Raw genomic sequence first — 16,135 nt, forward strand, 5'->3', positions numbered from 1 at the left:
GGTGAACTGCTTGTCTAAGCTTGACTTTCTGAGCCTCTGAGGATAGGGTATTTTCACATGATGATCAATGCTAATAGGTGGAGACTGTTGTGGTTGTGCTGAGCTTTCAGTAGCCTTCTCTGCTGTTAGTGTTGGTGTTTGCACTGGTTGAGCATTTATTTCTTCATCTACCTCAACTGGTTGTGGTAACTCAGGCCTATCATATTTCTTACCGCTCCTCAGGGTAATTGCTTTGCAGTTTTCTTTGGGATTGACTTCAGTTGTGCTAGGCAAATTTCCTTGAGGGCGGGTTGCTACCTGAGTTGCTAACTGGCCCATCTGAGTCTGCAGGTCTTTAATTGAAGATCTAGTTTCGATCATAACCGGAGCAAGAATACGTTTGCAAACTAGAATTTCCACCGCAGGCTTATTCTTTGATTAAACCGTTGGTTACGATTTCTTTGCTGATAGAACCCACTATTTCTTCGGTTGTTACCCTGGTTGAACCCATAATTGTTGTTGTTGTTGTTCTGTGAAAAATTCCCAATGGCTTTAGCTTCATCCATTGGCAAATCATCCACATCTGCTTGACACTCCGAAAAGTGATGACTTCCTCCACATAACTCACAAACAATTTGGGCTTGTTTAGCTTGCCCTGCAATTATTTTTGTCAATGCCTCAACCTGAGCTGTTAACTTTGTGATGGCATCAACTTTTAACACACCAGCTACCTTCTTAGATTGACTCCTTTCAGTTGGCCACTGCTGATTGTTTAGAGCCATCTCCTCCAATAGATCATACGCCTCATTAGCACTCTTTCTCATAAAAGCTTCGCCCGCTGCTGCATCTATTAAAGTTCTAGTATTACCAACCAGCCCGTTGTAGAAGTTGTGAAACAGCATCCACTTCTCTATACCATGATGAGGACACCTCCTGATCAGATCTTTAAACCTCTCCCAAGCCTCATGGAGAGATTCATTATCTTGTTGGCAGAAATTATTGATTTCTCCTCTCAGCTTTGCAGACTTGGCTGGAGGAAAGAACTTTGACAAGAATTTTGTTGCCAGATCATTCCAGGTGGCAATAGAATTGGGTGGCAAGGAATTCAACCAACTCTTGGCTCGTTCTCTGAGCGAGAATGGAAACAATCTCAGTCGAATGGCATCATCGCTAACTCCATTAACCTTAAAAGTTTCACAAAGTTCCATGAAGTTAGAGAGATGCAGATTAGGATCTTCAGAAGGGAGGCCACCAAACTGAACTGAAGACTGCACCATTTGAAAGATGGCAGGTTTAATCTCAAAGTTGTTTGCATCCACTGCCGGTGGCCTGATACATGACTGCACTCCCGTCAGAGTAGGGAGAATGTAATCTCTCAAGCTACGGCCATTAGCTTGATCTTCCACGGCACCTCCATTATTACCGTTATTACCCCCATTGTTTCCAGCATTATTGTTCACATTGGCAGCCATGATTTTTGATGTTTCAGCAGTTGCTGAAACTCTTTCTTGCCTCTTGTTCTTTCGATTCCTCCTGCAAGTTTTCTCAATTTCAGGATCAACTGGTAATATGACTGCTTGTCCTTGACGGCGCATACACTTGGGATTCCTGAAATAGATCAAGAAAATATTGCAAGAAAAAGGTTAGAAAAATCAGCAAGAGAAAATATACCAAAGTAGAAGTTAGTATAATTTTATGTAATATTGATCTTTAAACAATTCCCCAGCAACGGCGCCAAAAACTTGTTGCTTAAATTTATAAACGCTACGCAAGTATACGCAATCGTTTCAAGTAGTAGACTCACTAAGAGTGAGGTCGATCCCACAGGGAATTGGATTAAATACCACTAAATTATACTTATGATTCTATTCGGCAAATCGAAAGCAATTATGAATTAAAAACAGTAAAATATGAAAGTAATTCAGAAAACTTAATAACACAATTGAAAGTTGAGCAAGATGAGATAATAGGGAGGAGAATCCTGTTGTTGTTTACCCAAATCGTTAATGCTTAATTACTATCCTATTCTTGAAGTGAATGACAGATTATGAAATAACCTAGCTCCTTTCAGATCTTCTAGATTCTAAATCACATGTTATCTAATTAATTTCTTAATTAAACTAACATGAAATCAACATTAAGTAATAATTTACTCGTCACATAAGTCATGCAAATACTTTCGTTTCACATAGAACATCGATTATCTTAATTTTAGCATTCTCAATTCTCACTTTTCAGATTTCGAATTGAGATCATAGAGCATGCACAAGGTGATCAATCTCAAACATGTAATTAAACACAAATTAAGATAATTTCACACACAAGAATTGAGGAATGGTAATTAAACATTAACTAGGCAAAACATTAAACAACAATCATCATCCTCCCTAAATGGGAAATTTAGTTCAGAAATAAATCCATAACCATTCCTATAGCAATATTCAACATAAATAAATTAAAGAGGAATAAAGAAAAGAACTGTTGGTGGATGAATTCTGGATCTTCACTTCAATTTCTGTGCTCTTCCTGCCGCTCTCAGCTGTATTTTAGGGTTTCTGATCGCTCTCCCTGGCTTCCAATCGCAGTTTTCTATTTATAACTAAAATTTAGGGTTCGATGGACGAAAATGCCCCTGGTCCGTACGGGATCTCGCCGCGGCCAAGCTTCCTCTCGCCGCGGCGAGATGAGTGCAAAATATAGGCCTCTCTGTAACTCTTAAATGGTCGCGGTGAGACACTTCATCGCCGCGGCGACTGTAGCCTTGTAAAACTTCGAGATCTAGCCGCGGCCAAGTTGTGTCTAGCCGCGGCCAAATATGCACAATTCCTCAAAAATTGTGTTTTCTTCGGCTCAGCACGTCTTTTATCGAATTTCTACACCTGAGACCTCTTTTATTCCAAAGAACCTAAAAACATAGAAAACAAGCGTAATTCCGTCCCAACACAGCGAAAAACGCACATAAATTAGATCCAAAACATAGGCTAAAAATAGCCTAACAATAAACAAAAAGGGGGAGTAATTGTATACTCAACTGTCTAGGGGGAGTTGAGGTTTGTGTTTGTGTTTGTGTTTGTGTTCGTCTTTGGTCAAAGTTAGCTTTTTATTTTGATTTAATGTTGTGCTTCTCAGGGGGAGTTTTTATGTTTGTTTCGCTAACTTTGTTTTGTAGGTGTTTGTTAATTAATAATATTTTGATTATCTAAAGTGCCAAAGGGGGAGATTGTTAGGTCCTTTTTTGGCAATTTAGTTGTCAAAATATTTTTTAATTAATGTGCATTTTATTGAGCATTCAATTTATTTTTATCAACTCTGGACCCTTTTTCCAAGGGGAGTTGTGTTTAGTACCTGTGAACTATTTGGTTTAAAAGTTAGCATGTTTCTTTAGTTATTGTTGGTTTTCGATTGTGTTACTCAGGGGGAGTAGTTATTTGTTATGGCTAACTTTAACTTGCAGGTACTTTGTGTTAAAAATTATTTTGTTCATCTAAAGTGCCAAAGGGGAGATTGTAAAGTCCTTTTTTGGCAAGTTAGTTGACAAAATAATTTTTCCATTTATGGTAAGATTGCTTTGCATTCATATTCGATTTCTTGCCTTATAAATTCGGATTGTAGTTGCCCTTTTCCCTGATTGGAAAGTTGCACTTTCAGCTGAACTTTCCTTTGTTGAAAACTTCTCAAAAGAGAAGGAATTCTCTTTTGGAAAGTTGTCTTTTTTAGGGAAACTTTGATTATTGCCTTTTCCTTATTGATTTCGATTGTATCTTGATACAATCAGAATATCTAATCTGTTTTTGGCAGGAATCAAGCATTAATAGAGGATCGGACCCGATTATAGCAAGTTTCCCGTTTAAATTCGGTCCGATTGCGTCGCGTCGCATCCGAATCTGATGCTGCAGATCGTGTTTTCTTTGGAAAGTTTTTGTACAGCTGTAGTTTCGAACTTGTGGTTGCCTCTTTGGTTTCTATGTTCTATAAATAGAGCCTAGAGAGCAACCATTCGAATTACCTCTTCCATTATTCATTTTTTACATTTATCTTTTGAGAGAAGAGAGTGTTTCTTTGTTTTGTGAGAGCCTAGTTGTTCATCTAGGTTCTAGTTGTTTATTTCTGTTCTTACTCTGTCCTAGAGGTTGTGAAGAATTACTTGACTGAACAAGAGATTGGTCTTCGGGAGAAGACTTGATAAAGCCTTACTTCGGGAGGAAGTAAGCACTTGGTATTCGGGAGAAGACTTGTTGAAGCCTTACTTCGGGAGGAAGTAAGCACTCACACTTCAAAGACGAAGGGAGTTCGGGCTTGAAGGTGTTTCAAGAAGTCAGATTCATAAAGTGGATTACAAAGGATTGCGGCAATACTTTAGAGGGAGTCTAAACTTGTTTAAGTCAATTGTCTTTGTAATTTTGATACTTTATTAATTGATTTCATTCTCTGGGCGTGGCCCCGTGGACTAGGAGTGTTCGTGAGAACACTGATACCACGTATAAATCTCTTGTGTCAAGTTATTTATTTTTCTGCAAATATTTTATATTCTGCCTGTTCAGTTTTGTTGTAGCAAAATTACTTTCTGCTGCTGCAAACGCTTACAGTTTTTATATCTTCTTATGTACAACTGACATTTGCAAAAACACGGTTTTTCACACGATATCCATCACAATTACTCTATTCAACTGGTTTTTATACTGTCAAAAGTAGGTATCACTTAGCTACATCTCTTAGGGATGCATGACCTCCATTGCAATCACTCTCGCCTGCTACATGGTGGACCCATTTTTGGAAACTGAAATTGTCTCGTAAAATCAAGATTTTTGCTTGGCGTGTGGTTCATAATGCTTTGTCCCTTGCTGCTAATCTCCATCATAAGCATATTATTGAAGACTTTGCTTCCTCTAGATGTTCTCATCCTTGTGAGACTTTAATCCATGGCTTGGAGCCATTTTGACTTATTTTCACCTTAAATTGTCTCTTTGTAGCTTTTAGATTCTAATTTTCGGCGGTAATAATACTTAAGTTATATTTCTAGAACTCAATATGTACATAATCGTTAAATGTTAATCCATTATATCCACGTGTCATTTTCTTATTGGTATATTTGAACTATTTTTTTTTAAATAATAAAAATTTAATGAGTTGGACCAATTAAGGATTGTCTCGTGGTAATTTTTTTAACTAGGTACTTACAGAAGTTCTAAAATTATAACTTAAGTATTATTACCGCCAAAAATTAAACTTAGGTATTTATTTGCAACTAAAAATTAAATTTAGGTATTTATACCGCAAATTACTCTTAAATTTATAAATCTTTTAATAACAATCTCAATCCTTTTTTGCAAACTCAATTATGATTACACTACAAAACTTTTTTGAAACATATGCAACTTAGGATTAAAAGCAATGCTAAGAACAAGCAACGCTATTAAAAAAAATTGAATCATGCAACAATTTAATCCATACCCCTAAAGGCTTCATTTGCATCATCAAATTAAGCAAAGTTTTCAACATACAAAAGTGCAAGCCAAAATATGAAAATACTTCTAAAATAATAGAGCTTGGAAGTTGGAAATACTAGTATGGAATGGATGGACGATGACTTTGATGATACTTCTAATTTAAGTTTTTAATGTATTGCTTAGAGGTACATTAATTCTTAAGAGTAAAAAAAATAATGATTTTTGAAAAGGTGATGTTTAGTTTGGTGAAATGTAATGATAATAGTAATAGTGATGGAATAAGAATAGTAATGGAAATTGATTAAGATCTTTGGTTTGTTATTGGAATGAATATTGAAATAAATGATAAATTGACAAAATTATCTTGTACAATGTAATTTAATTTTTATATTTATATAAAAGAGGGTATTAAAATAATCATTTTAGCTTTCCTTTATTTAATATTTTGTGATATAATCATCCTTACATAATTTTTTTAATGTAATAGGAATTCCATTGTATAATATAATTATGATTACAATGTAATCCCATTACATCATTTTTAAAAGCAAAATAAACATTGTAATGAATAATTTGATTCTATTACCATTCTCATTACAACAAACCAAACCTGCAGTGAAATGGAATTATTTTTATTTTTTTTTTCATGATAACTGAGTGGAATGAAATTGTTAATTTAATTGGGAAATTTGATTTTCTATACTTAAAAAACCTTAATATTTTATTCTCAAACCAATACATTTCAAACTAAAACTCTCATAACTCAACCCCATTTTTTCCCAACACGCATATGCATCGGACCCCCCCACCGGGCCCATCGGACCCCGCATCGGACCCCCATCGGCTCTCTTCCTCTCTCTCAAACCGAAAAAAAAAATCCAGAGTCTGATGGTCGGACCATGGGGTCTGATGTGGGGGTCCGACCCATCGGACCCCATGGTCCGACCATCGGACTCTGGGTTTTTTTTCGATTTGAGAGAGAGGAAGAGAGAGGGGGTCTGGGTCCGAAGTGGTGGAGGTGAGTCGTGGAGGTGGTGGTGCGTTTGGGTGGTCCGAGAGAGGGGGGCTGGGTCGGAGGTGGTGGTGCATTGATTTGGTGCGGCGTTTGGGTGGTCCGAGATTGGAGGGATGGGTCGGAGGTGGTGGTGCGGTGATTTGGTGCGGCGTTTGGGTGGTCGGAGGTGGTGGTGAGGATTGGGGGCGATTTGTTGGTGGGTGGTAAGGGTGTTCATAAAATAGCCAATCCAATCCAATCCGCACGATCCAATCCAATTCAATCCGCAAAGTGCGGATATCCGCACTTGTGCGGATTGGATTGGATTGAAAAATTCAAAATCCGCACTTGTGTGAATTGAATGTTGATTGACATGTAAAAGTAACGATCCAATCCAATCCACACATATTTATAACAAAATTAAAAAATTATATATATAAATAATATTTTAATACAAAAAAAAAATAGTAATTTAAAAATCTAATACATGTAATACAATTATATTGCAAAATTTAATAGATAAAATATATATTCTATTCTTATATATATTTTTTCTACATACAATTTAAAATAAAATTTAATATTTTTTTTATACATACAATTTTTTTTTCTTGCTTTAAATTTTTAATTTGTTATTTTATTTATTTAATGTGTTGTTGAAGACATAAAATAACTATAATTTGTTTTATTTTGTTGCTAGTTATGTGAAAAAAATATTTTTTTTATAAATATTAAATAATTTAATATTAAAAAGTAACCGATCCAATCCGCAGTTTTGCGGATTGGATGTAGTTTGACCAAAAAAGTGCGGATTGGATCGGATGAACAGTCCTAGTGGGTGGGTGAAGAGATACCGAGAGTGAGAGAGAAAGATAGATGTAGAGAGAGTTTGAGGGAAGGAGAAAGAAAGGGTTTGAGTTATAAGAAGGGTATTTTTGGAGTTTTGAAAAAAGTGTCATATTTTTTTTAATTTAAAATATATTGGTTTAAAAATAAAATATTAAGATTTTTTAAGTATAGAAAATTAAATTTCCCATTTAATTCAAACTTTCCCCAAAAATAACCAATTCTCATGTGTATTTTTCAACCAAACATAAGAATAGCTACTTTCTGCTTTTTTTAATGGGTTATTTGTGGAGAAATTACTTAATTATTACATTTATAGCACCTAAAAGTATATTATTTTTTAGCATTACTATTTGGCATGCTCAACACCATTTGATTTCTCTTCGAACATATTCTTTTTTCACTTTCTTCAAATCAGCCATCAAATGTGCAACTTAATATATATGAAAGACAAAAACTTAGTGAAAGCTACCTAACAAAATTTACACCAATGTTTCCATTGTGTAGATCAGATCTGTCATGAAGACAAACTAACCAGCATATATAACTACGATCAGTTTCTTGATACCTGCAGTACAAAGGTATATATATCAATGAACTACAACAGGGCACACCATTTATTATTCAACCATCAAATCATACATTAACATTATTTGTACTAAGAGGTGGTGAGTATTACAGAGGTAATCATGATTAGCTTAAACGTATTTTCATTGACTCCAACAGCTTTACTTACATCTTACGTCAAAGCCAATACACTCTAGAAAACAAATAGTCATCATTTACTCTTCAAAATTATTGATTTTTATTTTTCAAATGTATTTAGCAGGAGGATTATCATAACGTAGTTATAATTTATAAAAGAGCAGGTAATACCAAACAAAGATTTGGGTGGTCACTAGCTCATTTGATATCCATTGAAGGAAGATTATTATGTAAAATCAAAATAGTTGTTGTCAGAGGCAAATTATTGTTAGGTCTTCAGTGTTGATTCTTTCTTTCCAACAACACTAAAAGCAACAACAACCATATAAACCATCTTTGCCAAAGGATACAACATACAGAAATTTTGATACAGATTTCTTTTTGTTTGACACGTTCAGAAATCACAAAAGTTTACTACTTCATTCATGGGTTGTAGTTGTACTAATAATAGAACATTGGAATATAATCTTACCCAGTTATAGATGTATTGAATACCACTTGGGTTCTTGAATCATCAAAGGACTTAGCTTTCCATTTGAGTATGATCTTATCAGAGCTTGAGTTGAGCCGCAACTGTAAACAACTCACATGTACATTCGACAAGGCAGACGATCACTGTAAATATTGTTTGACTTGTATAATGTGTTTATGTGAGCTAACTATTCTCTAAATTGTAGGTGCAACATGGCCAACCAGTGTAACGTAGCCGATCCCGAGGTAGTCAACTCCATAATAGTAAAACCCACTGGTAGAATATAACGTGAGGGAACATACTGAGATATACCGGAGATTCAGGCCAATGAAACCTAAGACCTTTGAGGGTGAGGGGAGTGACCAAAAGGATGTTTGGAGATTGGACGTTTTGCATGAGAGTTCTTTTTCAAGACCTCAAGATTCCAAGGCCTTTTCATATACCATTGGCCACCTTGTACCTAAAAGGGCACGCGTTGCATGGTACACCGAGCGAGACCTGCAACCACATGTGCAAGGATGGGATGAAATTTCGCTTTGCCATAGAGCTTGAGTTTGGACCACCAAAGGAGAGATCTTACTGGTAACGTCATTTACTGAGAATCCTCCTGTTAACCAGTAAGATCTCTTCCATGGCGGCCCAAACTCAAAGCTCTATGGCAAAACAAAATTCACCTTATCCCTGCACAGGTGGTTGTTGGTCCCGCTCATGTTCCAACACAAATGTGCACCCTTACAGCTACATGGAGGCCAACGATATACGGAAAGGTCTCAAGAAAAGAACTCTGCAGAAGGTCCATCTCCAAACTTCCCTTCGGTCATTCCCTTCACCCGAAAAGGTCTTAATTTCATAGACCTAAACCTTCGATATATCTTAGTACGTTCCCTCGGGTCATATTTCCCACATATATCTTCAAATGGTACATTCCAATTAGGTGAAACAGTATTTTTTAATCATGTCCACAACAATAAGCCTGCTAAAGAGTGTAAGAAACATTTAAAGAAAGAAAGAAAGAAAAAGTCATAAAGCATTCAAAGAAGAATTTACAATTGTCACCTAAGATTTTTTACCTCAAAGATCTCATGTTGGCAGTTTGGTCTGGTTGGCATCCATTGTCAAGAAAACAAAAGCAAACAAAAATCCATAGGACATGGAACCATTAATCAACAATTCGTGACAGTCTCACGCAATATCTTGTTTCGTTGCAACTTTAATATTATAGGATGATACTCTGCTAGCATTATTGTTGCTTGCTTGCACTTCTATTTTGTTTCTCCATTCTTTTAGAGGTACTGTTTATCTTCCTCAAGACAGAGCTCCTCAAATCTCCATAATCTAGACAAGCAAAAATAGTGAAAGCATAGTTGTGAGGATTACAGTGCCTTAAAGGATCCTGAATTTACCAGAATGCTAGTGAAGTTAAGCACCTTTTCAAGAGAACTTTAGGATTGTAAGGAAAGAGATTCTTTTTATGGAGACTTTCAACAGAAACTTTAAGAGATAGCAAACACTCTCTGGCTTTCTTGTATGGTTTTGCTGCAAGGCGATATTGCGTACCACCAGATTTCGACCCTTCATCGAATCCCTCCACACTTTTATCTTCAGGTACAGAAGATTCCAAATCGTGAGAAGTTGAATTGTCCCGCAAAACTTTTCTTTTCTTGTAAGATAACTGATTCTCATGATGTCCATTTGCTGAGAACTGTACAAAAAAATGCCAAGAACTGCAAATTGTGCGCAAGCATCTGCAAGCCAGAATAATAGCAAAATAAGTATTTCCCTATTGAGAAGAATAAAAAAAATGTTCATTTAAGCTACTAGACTAATGATTAGGCTGTTTAGTTTAGATCATTAGATATCATTTGAAATGATTTAGATAAACAATTTATAGTGGAAAAGAGAAAGTCCACAAAAGGTTTTATTGCAAACAATTGCCACTAATAATGAAATCATATGAGCTTAATACAACTACAGTTCTCATGTGTATAATAATTTCAAAAATCAGTGAGGATAGAAAAAGATCCAAAGGAAAACACACCTCAAAAGATACTCAGCGCAACTTATTCCTGTATCTTTTGAAATAAGGTAATCCAGAAGCACTTGATGATCATAGTGTAACTGAGAGATAAGATTCATAAAGTCAATACCTATAATAAATATGGTGATCATTTACTACAGATTAACAAATATGTACTTGCCTCAGAAAGAAATAGATGGAACAAGTGCACAGGATTAAAAACGTTTGAAACGTGAGAGATCAGATCGTGTTTTTCATTCTGAGAAGCCTCTTTTTCCTTCTGAAACCTGTAAAAGACCAAATGAGGTTGTTTAAAAAACAATCCTTTACTGCTTGGAAATGAAGGAATAAACCAGGATGTCTTGTCTCTACTGCTTACTCTGTCTCTGCAGGAAAAGGTACAGAAAGCAGTAGCAAGAGCACTCTGAATAATAAATCATCCTACAGTTCAGAAAAATGAGAAAATAATCAAGAAATGTGAACATAGGAAACCTATAAATAATACTTAACAAATACGTACTTAGAAAACAAGTTCATCCTTTTTTCACACCAATACATTATTTATTGAATATATACCAAAAGAATTGATCAAATAATATGTTAGATATAAAAATCTCCAGAAAAGAACTTAACTTAAAATACACAAACCTCATGCAAGTATAGTCGAAGGAAGGATAAGGTGAAATCCAAACACTTCTTCGAGTACAATTTCTGGTTGAGATTAATCTCAGTTGGTACCTGCCCTTGAAGCCAGTTATAAAGCTCTCCAAAACCTCTCTTTATTCCACAACCCTCTAACTCTGATTCATTAGGCAAGCACAAGTTTTGAGATGTGCACGTACATTCTTTAATCGTATCACCTTTATAGTTGATCAGACTAAATGAACACGTTAGAAAAATAAATATAGCTCGTCTTTTTACATGCAGGGAGGATACATTACTAACTTCTTCATCAAACATACTAGATAGAAATGGAGATCCTTGTAGACTGTCATTCTGAACCAACTCAAGTGGGGTTACGGGTTGGCATAAAAGCTCACCAAAGTAATTATGGACTAGTTGCAACCATGAAACAGTTGTTGAGAAGTTCAAATAAGTTGGGACACTGAGCCTGATCATCAACACCTGTAGTAAGTTGCTCAATCGGTGTTATTCAAATTATAATTCATTTTTATCACAAACCAGGTTTCCCGATACAAAAGCAGCACCCCAATTCAGAGAATACATGGAAATTACATGGAATAATGCAGGAACATATACAAAATATCTGACAATGGTTTACATGAAATATTCCCATCTTTACATGATTAGTAATAACTACTAGTACTGTAACCTTTAATTAGCCTTATCGGTACTCAATAGGCCACAAATTTGAATCTCAACATAACATAAGCAGGTGAAAATCAGAAACAGAAAGTCGCAACTACAGACAGTTAAGCATGAAAAGCATATGCATCCTAACCACCCAATTGGGCTGGAAGATTTACCACAGCAAAGAATTTTTTGAAATTGTGATAAACATCATATCAATAGTCAAAGAACCAAAGGACAATTAATATGAATGAAAAGCATAAATTTACAGAATTATATCAACTCCACTGAATTCACACTTTGATGTTGAGCATGTTGAACATTTGTGATAAAATCATACCAATAACTTGTATCTGATGTAATTGCTGACATTATCCCCTTGCTTTCCAGGACTCCAACTTAATAGTTTTGGTACAAGGCCAATGGTTAACAAAATAACTGGATGTTTGTTTATAGCACCACCTGCAGTATCTATGCCACTGCTTTGTTCCACCAAGGAACACAGGAACTGAACAAAATTTCCTAGGAACATGAATCTTTCAAACGAACCTTCTGTGATTGAGCTTTTAGAAGCAGCACCATCAGACTCAACAAATATCTCGGTAAGTGAGTCCCAAGGCACATTTAGCAGACTAGAATTGATACTATCAAAGAATGAACAAATGGGCTCAAAATCATCTTCCGAACTCAAGTGTTTCAAGCTATAGCGTAAAACTCGAATGATGCCAGCCAATGCAGACCAGCCAACACCTTTCAACTTATCTTTTATAACAAGTACAAAACCTAAAAAAGTTCTATTAGAATCATCAGCTCCAATCACTGAATGTGCTGAGGGATCAGTAAGCAAATTGCTGATCCCCAAATAGAGGCAAACACTCAAACATTGAATAAAAGCTTCCCAGTTGCTTCCCTACACAAAATTTGCAGATAAGGATGAAAACATATAGTTTGATAAGTGATGCTAATTTTTCAAGCATGCTAATTGTAACATACAGATGCGGCCACAAGCTTCGAAGCAACAAGCAAAACATTGCTCCCCAGATGTCGAACATATTGACTATTGACATTCAGCAAATACACCTGAGAAGAAACACAAAATTCAATTCACATCAGACACCATTGTACAGAAGACTTATCAACTGAAAGCCACCTCAAATATTAATCTTCAAACTGATTTTCGAATAGAAAATACCGCAACCATTCTTGGCCAAGCAAATTGTTTTAGTTCCAAAAGCTTTCATCAAGACAGTGTTACAAAATACTTTGTATAATGAGCAAAGCCTGCCATTGGTTGATTACATACAAGCTTAGAGTATTACCAAGTCAACTACGATTTGGGACAGACATTGAATTTCCTCAGAATGTGAGCTGCACCCATCCAAGCATTCAATCTCACAAACCAATCTCTCCACAGAACCCTGTTTATCACAAAGACTAAACTTTTAAGCATTTCCATTCCGTGAATATCCTTGCCATTAAAACCAATATTTCTAAATCAAAAGAGAGACTTACATTGTCGGAATCAGAATCAAGCTCTTTATTCCAGAGCTGAATTATTCGGAAAACCTAAAATTAAACTGAAACCATAAATTTCTTGAACTGGTAAACACAAAAATTATATATATGTATCTAAACCGAACCTGTGATAGAGACAATAGAATCTCTTTCTCCTTCTCCTTCGTCACCGAACCCACTTCCAATTCCTGCAAAATATATGTATATCAACAAAGAAGACATTCACTGAAAGAAACCTGAACGGTGAATGCTCACCCTGTATGAACGGAGAGAATCATCGATCAGCCGGCAAAGCCGGGAACAGTACTGACTTTCAGACATTTTCCGGTTAGAGAATTCGAGGAAGGAAAGAAAAGAGGGCATTAAACGCTGCGTTTTAGGCGGTAAGAGAACATTTTCTGATACTTATGCTTATTTCAATTTTCAAGTTCAAAGATTTCGTCTTTTACGATATCAAAACGACAATCGTTTTGAGTGTTCGAGTGGCTTATGTTGTACGAAGCATCTTCTTTAGCTACTCTAGTGCAAAAATGCACAACCGTTACCTCACTGAGACGAGCGCGTCAGATCCACGCTCTGCTGCTCACCACCATGACAGCCGTCTGGCAATCACCTTTCTTGTACAACAATATCATGTCCATGTACGGAAGATGTGGTTCAGTGGAGGATGCACGGAAGGTGTTCGAGAAAATGCCTCAAAGAAATGTTATATCTTTCAACGCACTCATTTCGGCCTGTTCACGTGCCCCAGATCATGCTGTCACGGCCTTGAGAATGAGTACCCAAATGGGGTTTGAATGTGTTAGAGCTAATGGCTCCACCTTCACTAGCTTACTTCAAGCTTCTTCTCTGCTTGAAGATTGGTTCATTGGGTCTTTGCTTCATGCCCAAGTTGTGAAATTTGGTTACTTAAATGACCAACGTGTTCAAACCTCTCTACTTGGTATGTACTCAAATTGTGGGGACTTAAAATCCGCAAGAAAAGTTTTTGGGTGGCTAGTTGATAAAGATGTTATTGCTTGGAACTCTATTATTTATGGGAGTTTGAAGAATGATATGGTGAATGAAGGTCTTCAAATCTTTGATGATATGCTGAGAACTGGAGTTGCTCCTACTCAGTTCACTTATGCAATGGTTTTAAAGGTATGTAGCAGATTAGGTGATTATCAACTTGGGCAAATTACTCATGCCCGGTTCATTGTTTCGAACTCGGAAGCTGATTTGACTTTGCAGAATGCTTTGCTTGACATGTATTGCAATTGTGGTGACATTGAAACAGCATTTGTTCTGTTTAAGAAAATGGAAAACAAAGATTTGGTTTCATGGAACACAATGATTTCTGGTTACACAGAAAATGGGGATGGTGAAAAGGCTATGTATATGTTTGTCCAGTTAAAGGCTACTTCATTTATTAAACCTGATGAGTACACTTTTGCAGCTGTTGTTTCTGCAACAGCCGGATGCTTAGCCTGCGGCTGTGGGAAACCTCTTCACGCCGAAGTCATCAAAACAGGAATTGAGAAGAGTGTTTTTGTTGGGAGTACACTTGTGTCAATGTATTTCAAAAATGTTGAACCTGAATCTGCTGAGAAAGTATTTCATTCAATCTCAGAGAAAGATGTTGTTCTCTGGACTGAGATGATCACAAGTAATGCTAGATTGGATGAAGGGAACAATGCAATTAAATTTTATTGCGAAATGTGTCAACAAGGACACAAGGTTGATAGCTTTGCTCTCAGTGGAGCTTTGAGTGCATGTGCTGACCTTACAATTTTGAAACAAGGTGAGATGATTCATTCCCAGGCCATAAAAACAGGATATGAAGCCGAAATGTCTGTTTGTGGAAGCCTGGTAGATATGTATGCCAAAAATGGAAGCATCAAAGCTGCATGTTCAGTATTTTCTCAAGCAGTGAATCCTGACTTGAAGTGTTGGAACTCCATGCTTGGAGGATTTAGTCACCACGGAATGGCAAAGGAGGCGCTAGAGATTTTCGATGAGATTCAAAAACATGGCATGAACCCGGATCAAGTAACGTTTCTGTCTCTCCTCTCAGCGTGCAACCACAGTGGATTGACCGAAAATGGGAAGTTTTTGTGGACCTATATGCAGCAAAAGGGCATCATGCCGGGGCCTAAACATTATTGTTGCATGGTTAGTTTGTTAAGCAGAGCTGGATTGTTAGACGAGGCAATGGAAATTATTATGAAATCACCATTTAGTGAAAATGGTGTTGAGTTGTGGAGAAGCTTGTTAAGTTCATGCGTGATTAAGAAAAATCTGAGTATTGGAATTCATGCTGCAGAGCAGGTTTTGAAATTTGATGCAGAAGACAGTGCTACACATATTTTGCTATCAAATCTTTATGCAGCCACAGGAGAGTGGAATGGTGTTTCTGAAATGAGGAGAAAAATAAAAGGAATGGTGCTAGAAAAAGACCCTGGATTGAGTTGGTTGGAAGCCAAGAATAATATTCAGGTTTTCTTTTCTGGTATTCAATCACAGCCAGAGGTTATGGAAGCTCAAATTGCATTGCTTAGACTACAAGGAAACATGATAAAAACTGAAAGAGATGCATTTGATTAGGGAATGAAATTTGACATGTGGGTATGGGTCCCGTGAGCGGTAATAGGGACAATTTTCTATCCCAGAATATTAAACGGTGCAGGAATGGAGATAATACTCCCGCCCTGATGGGGACGTTTAATTTTTTATTTATTTTATAATATTATTATTAATTATTATACACAATGTGTTTTTGAAGTTTATTAGTAAATTTTTATATTTATTTTATTTTAATTTAGATAATAATGTATATTTTAAATTGTTAGTATATATAATATTTTATA

At 36.2% G+C, this 16,135-nt stretch overlaps 2 protein-coding genes and 1 non-coding gene across 7 annotated transcripts; 2 read left to right on the forward strand and 1 right to left on the reverse strand.

The window, feature by feature from the left end:
* Positions 1-891: 891 nt before the first annotated feature.
* Positions 892-998, forward strand: LOC115715433 (small nucleolar RNA R71). The gene has a single exon (XR_004011304.2). It is a non-coding gene; the product is annotated as a small nucleolar RNA R71 (small nucleolar RNA).
* Positions 999-7,421: 6,423 nt separating this feature from the next.
* LOC115714876 (uncharacterized) lies at positions 7,422-13,673 on the reverse strand. 5 transcript variants are annotated; one of them, XR_009687488.1, is made up of 14 exons: positions 13,542-13,673; positions 13,412-13,474; positions 13,284-13,337; positions 13,091-13,189; positions 12,765-12,851; positions 12,112-12,681; positions 11,109-11,585; positions 10,840-10,901; positions 10,642-10,747; positions 10,482-10,561; positions 9,871-10,188; positions 9,514-9,778; positions 8,444-9,416; positions 7,422-7,834 (listed from the first exon to the last, which is right to left on the reverse strand). XR_009687488.1 is itself a non-coding variant. In XM_030643638.2 (12 exons), exons 1-12 carry the CDS (start codon positions 13,647-13,649, stop codon positions 9,727-9,729), a joined length of 2,076 nt encoding a protein of 691 aa, XP_030499498.2. In that variant the 5' UTR covers positions 13,650-13,673; the 3' UTR covers positions 8,121-9,726. The 5 variants fall into 5 exon arrangements, 1 of the variants encoding a protein (XP_030499498.2); XR_009687489.1 differs by lacking the exon at positions 7,422-7,834 and having other exon boundaries at positions 8,121-9,416; XR_009687490.1 differs by lacking the exon at positions 7,422-7,834 and having other exon boundaries at positions 8,121-9,419.
* Positions 13,674-13,775: 102 nt separating this feature from the next.
* Positions 13,776-16,079, forward strand: LOC115714875 (pentatricopeptide repeat-containing protein At3g50420). The gene has a single exon (XM_030643637.2). The coding sequence runs from the start codon at positions 13,776-13,778 to the stop codon at positions 15,870-15,872; it is 2,097 nt and encodes a 698-aa protein (XP_030499497.2). The 3' UTR covers positions 15,873-16,079.
* Positions 16,080-16,135: the final 56 nt, after the last annotated feature.

Source organism: Cannabis sativa, chromosome 4 (assembly GCF_029168945.1).
Source record: "Cannabis sativa cultivar Pink pepper isolate KNU-18-1 chromosome 4, ASM2916894v1, whole genome shotgun sequence".
In the NCBI taxonomy this organism is placed as follows: Eukaryota; Viridiplantae; Streptophyta; class Magnoliopsida; order Rosales; family Cannabaceae; genus Cannabis; species Cannabis sativa.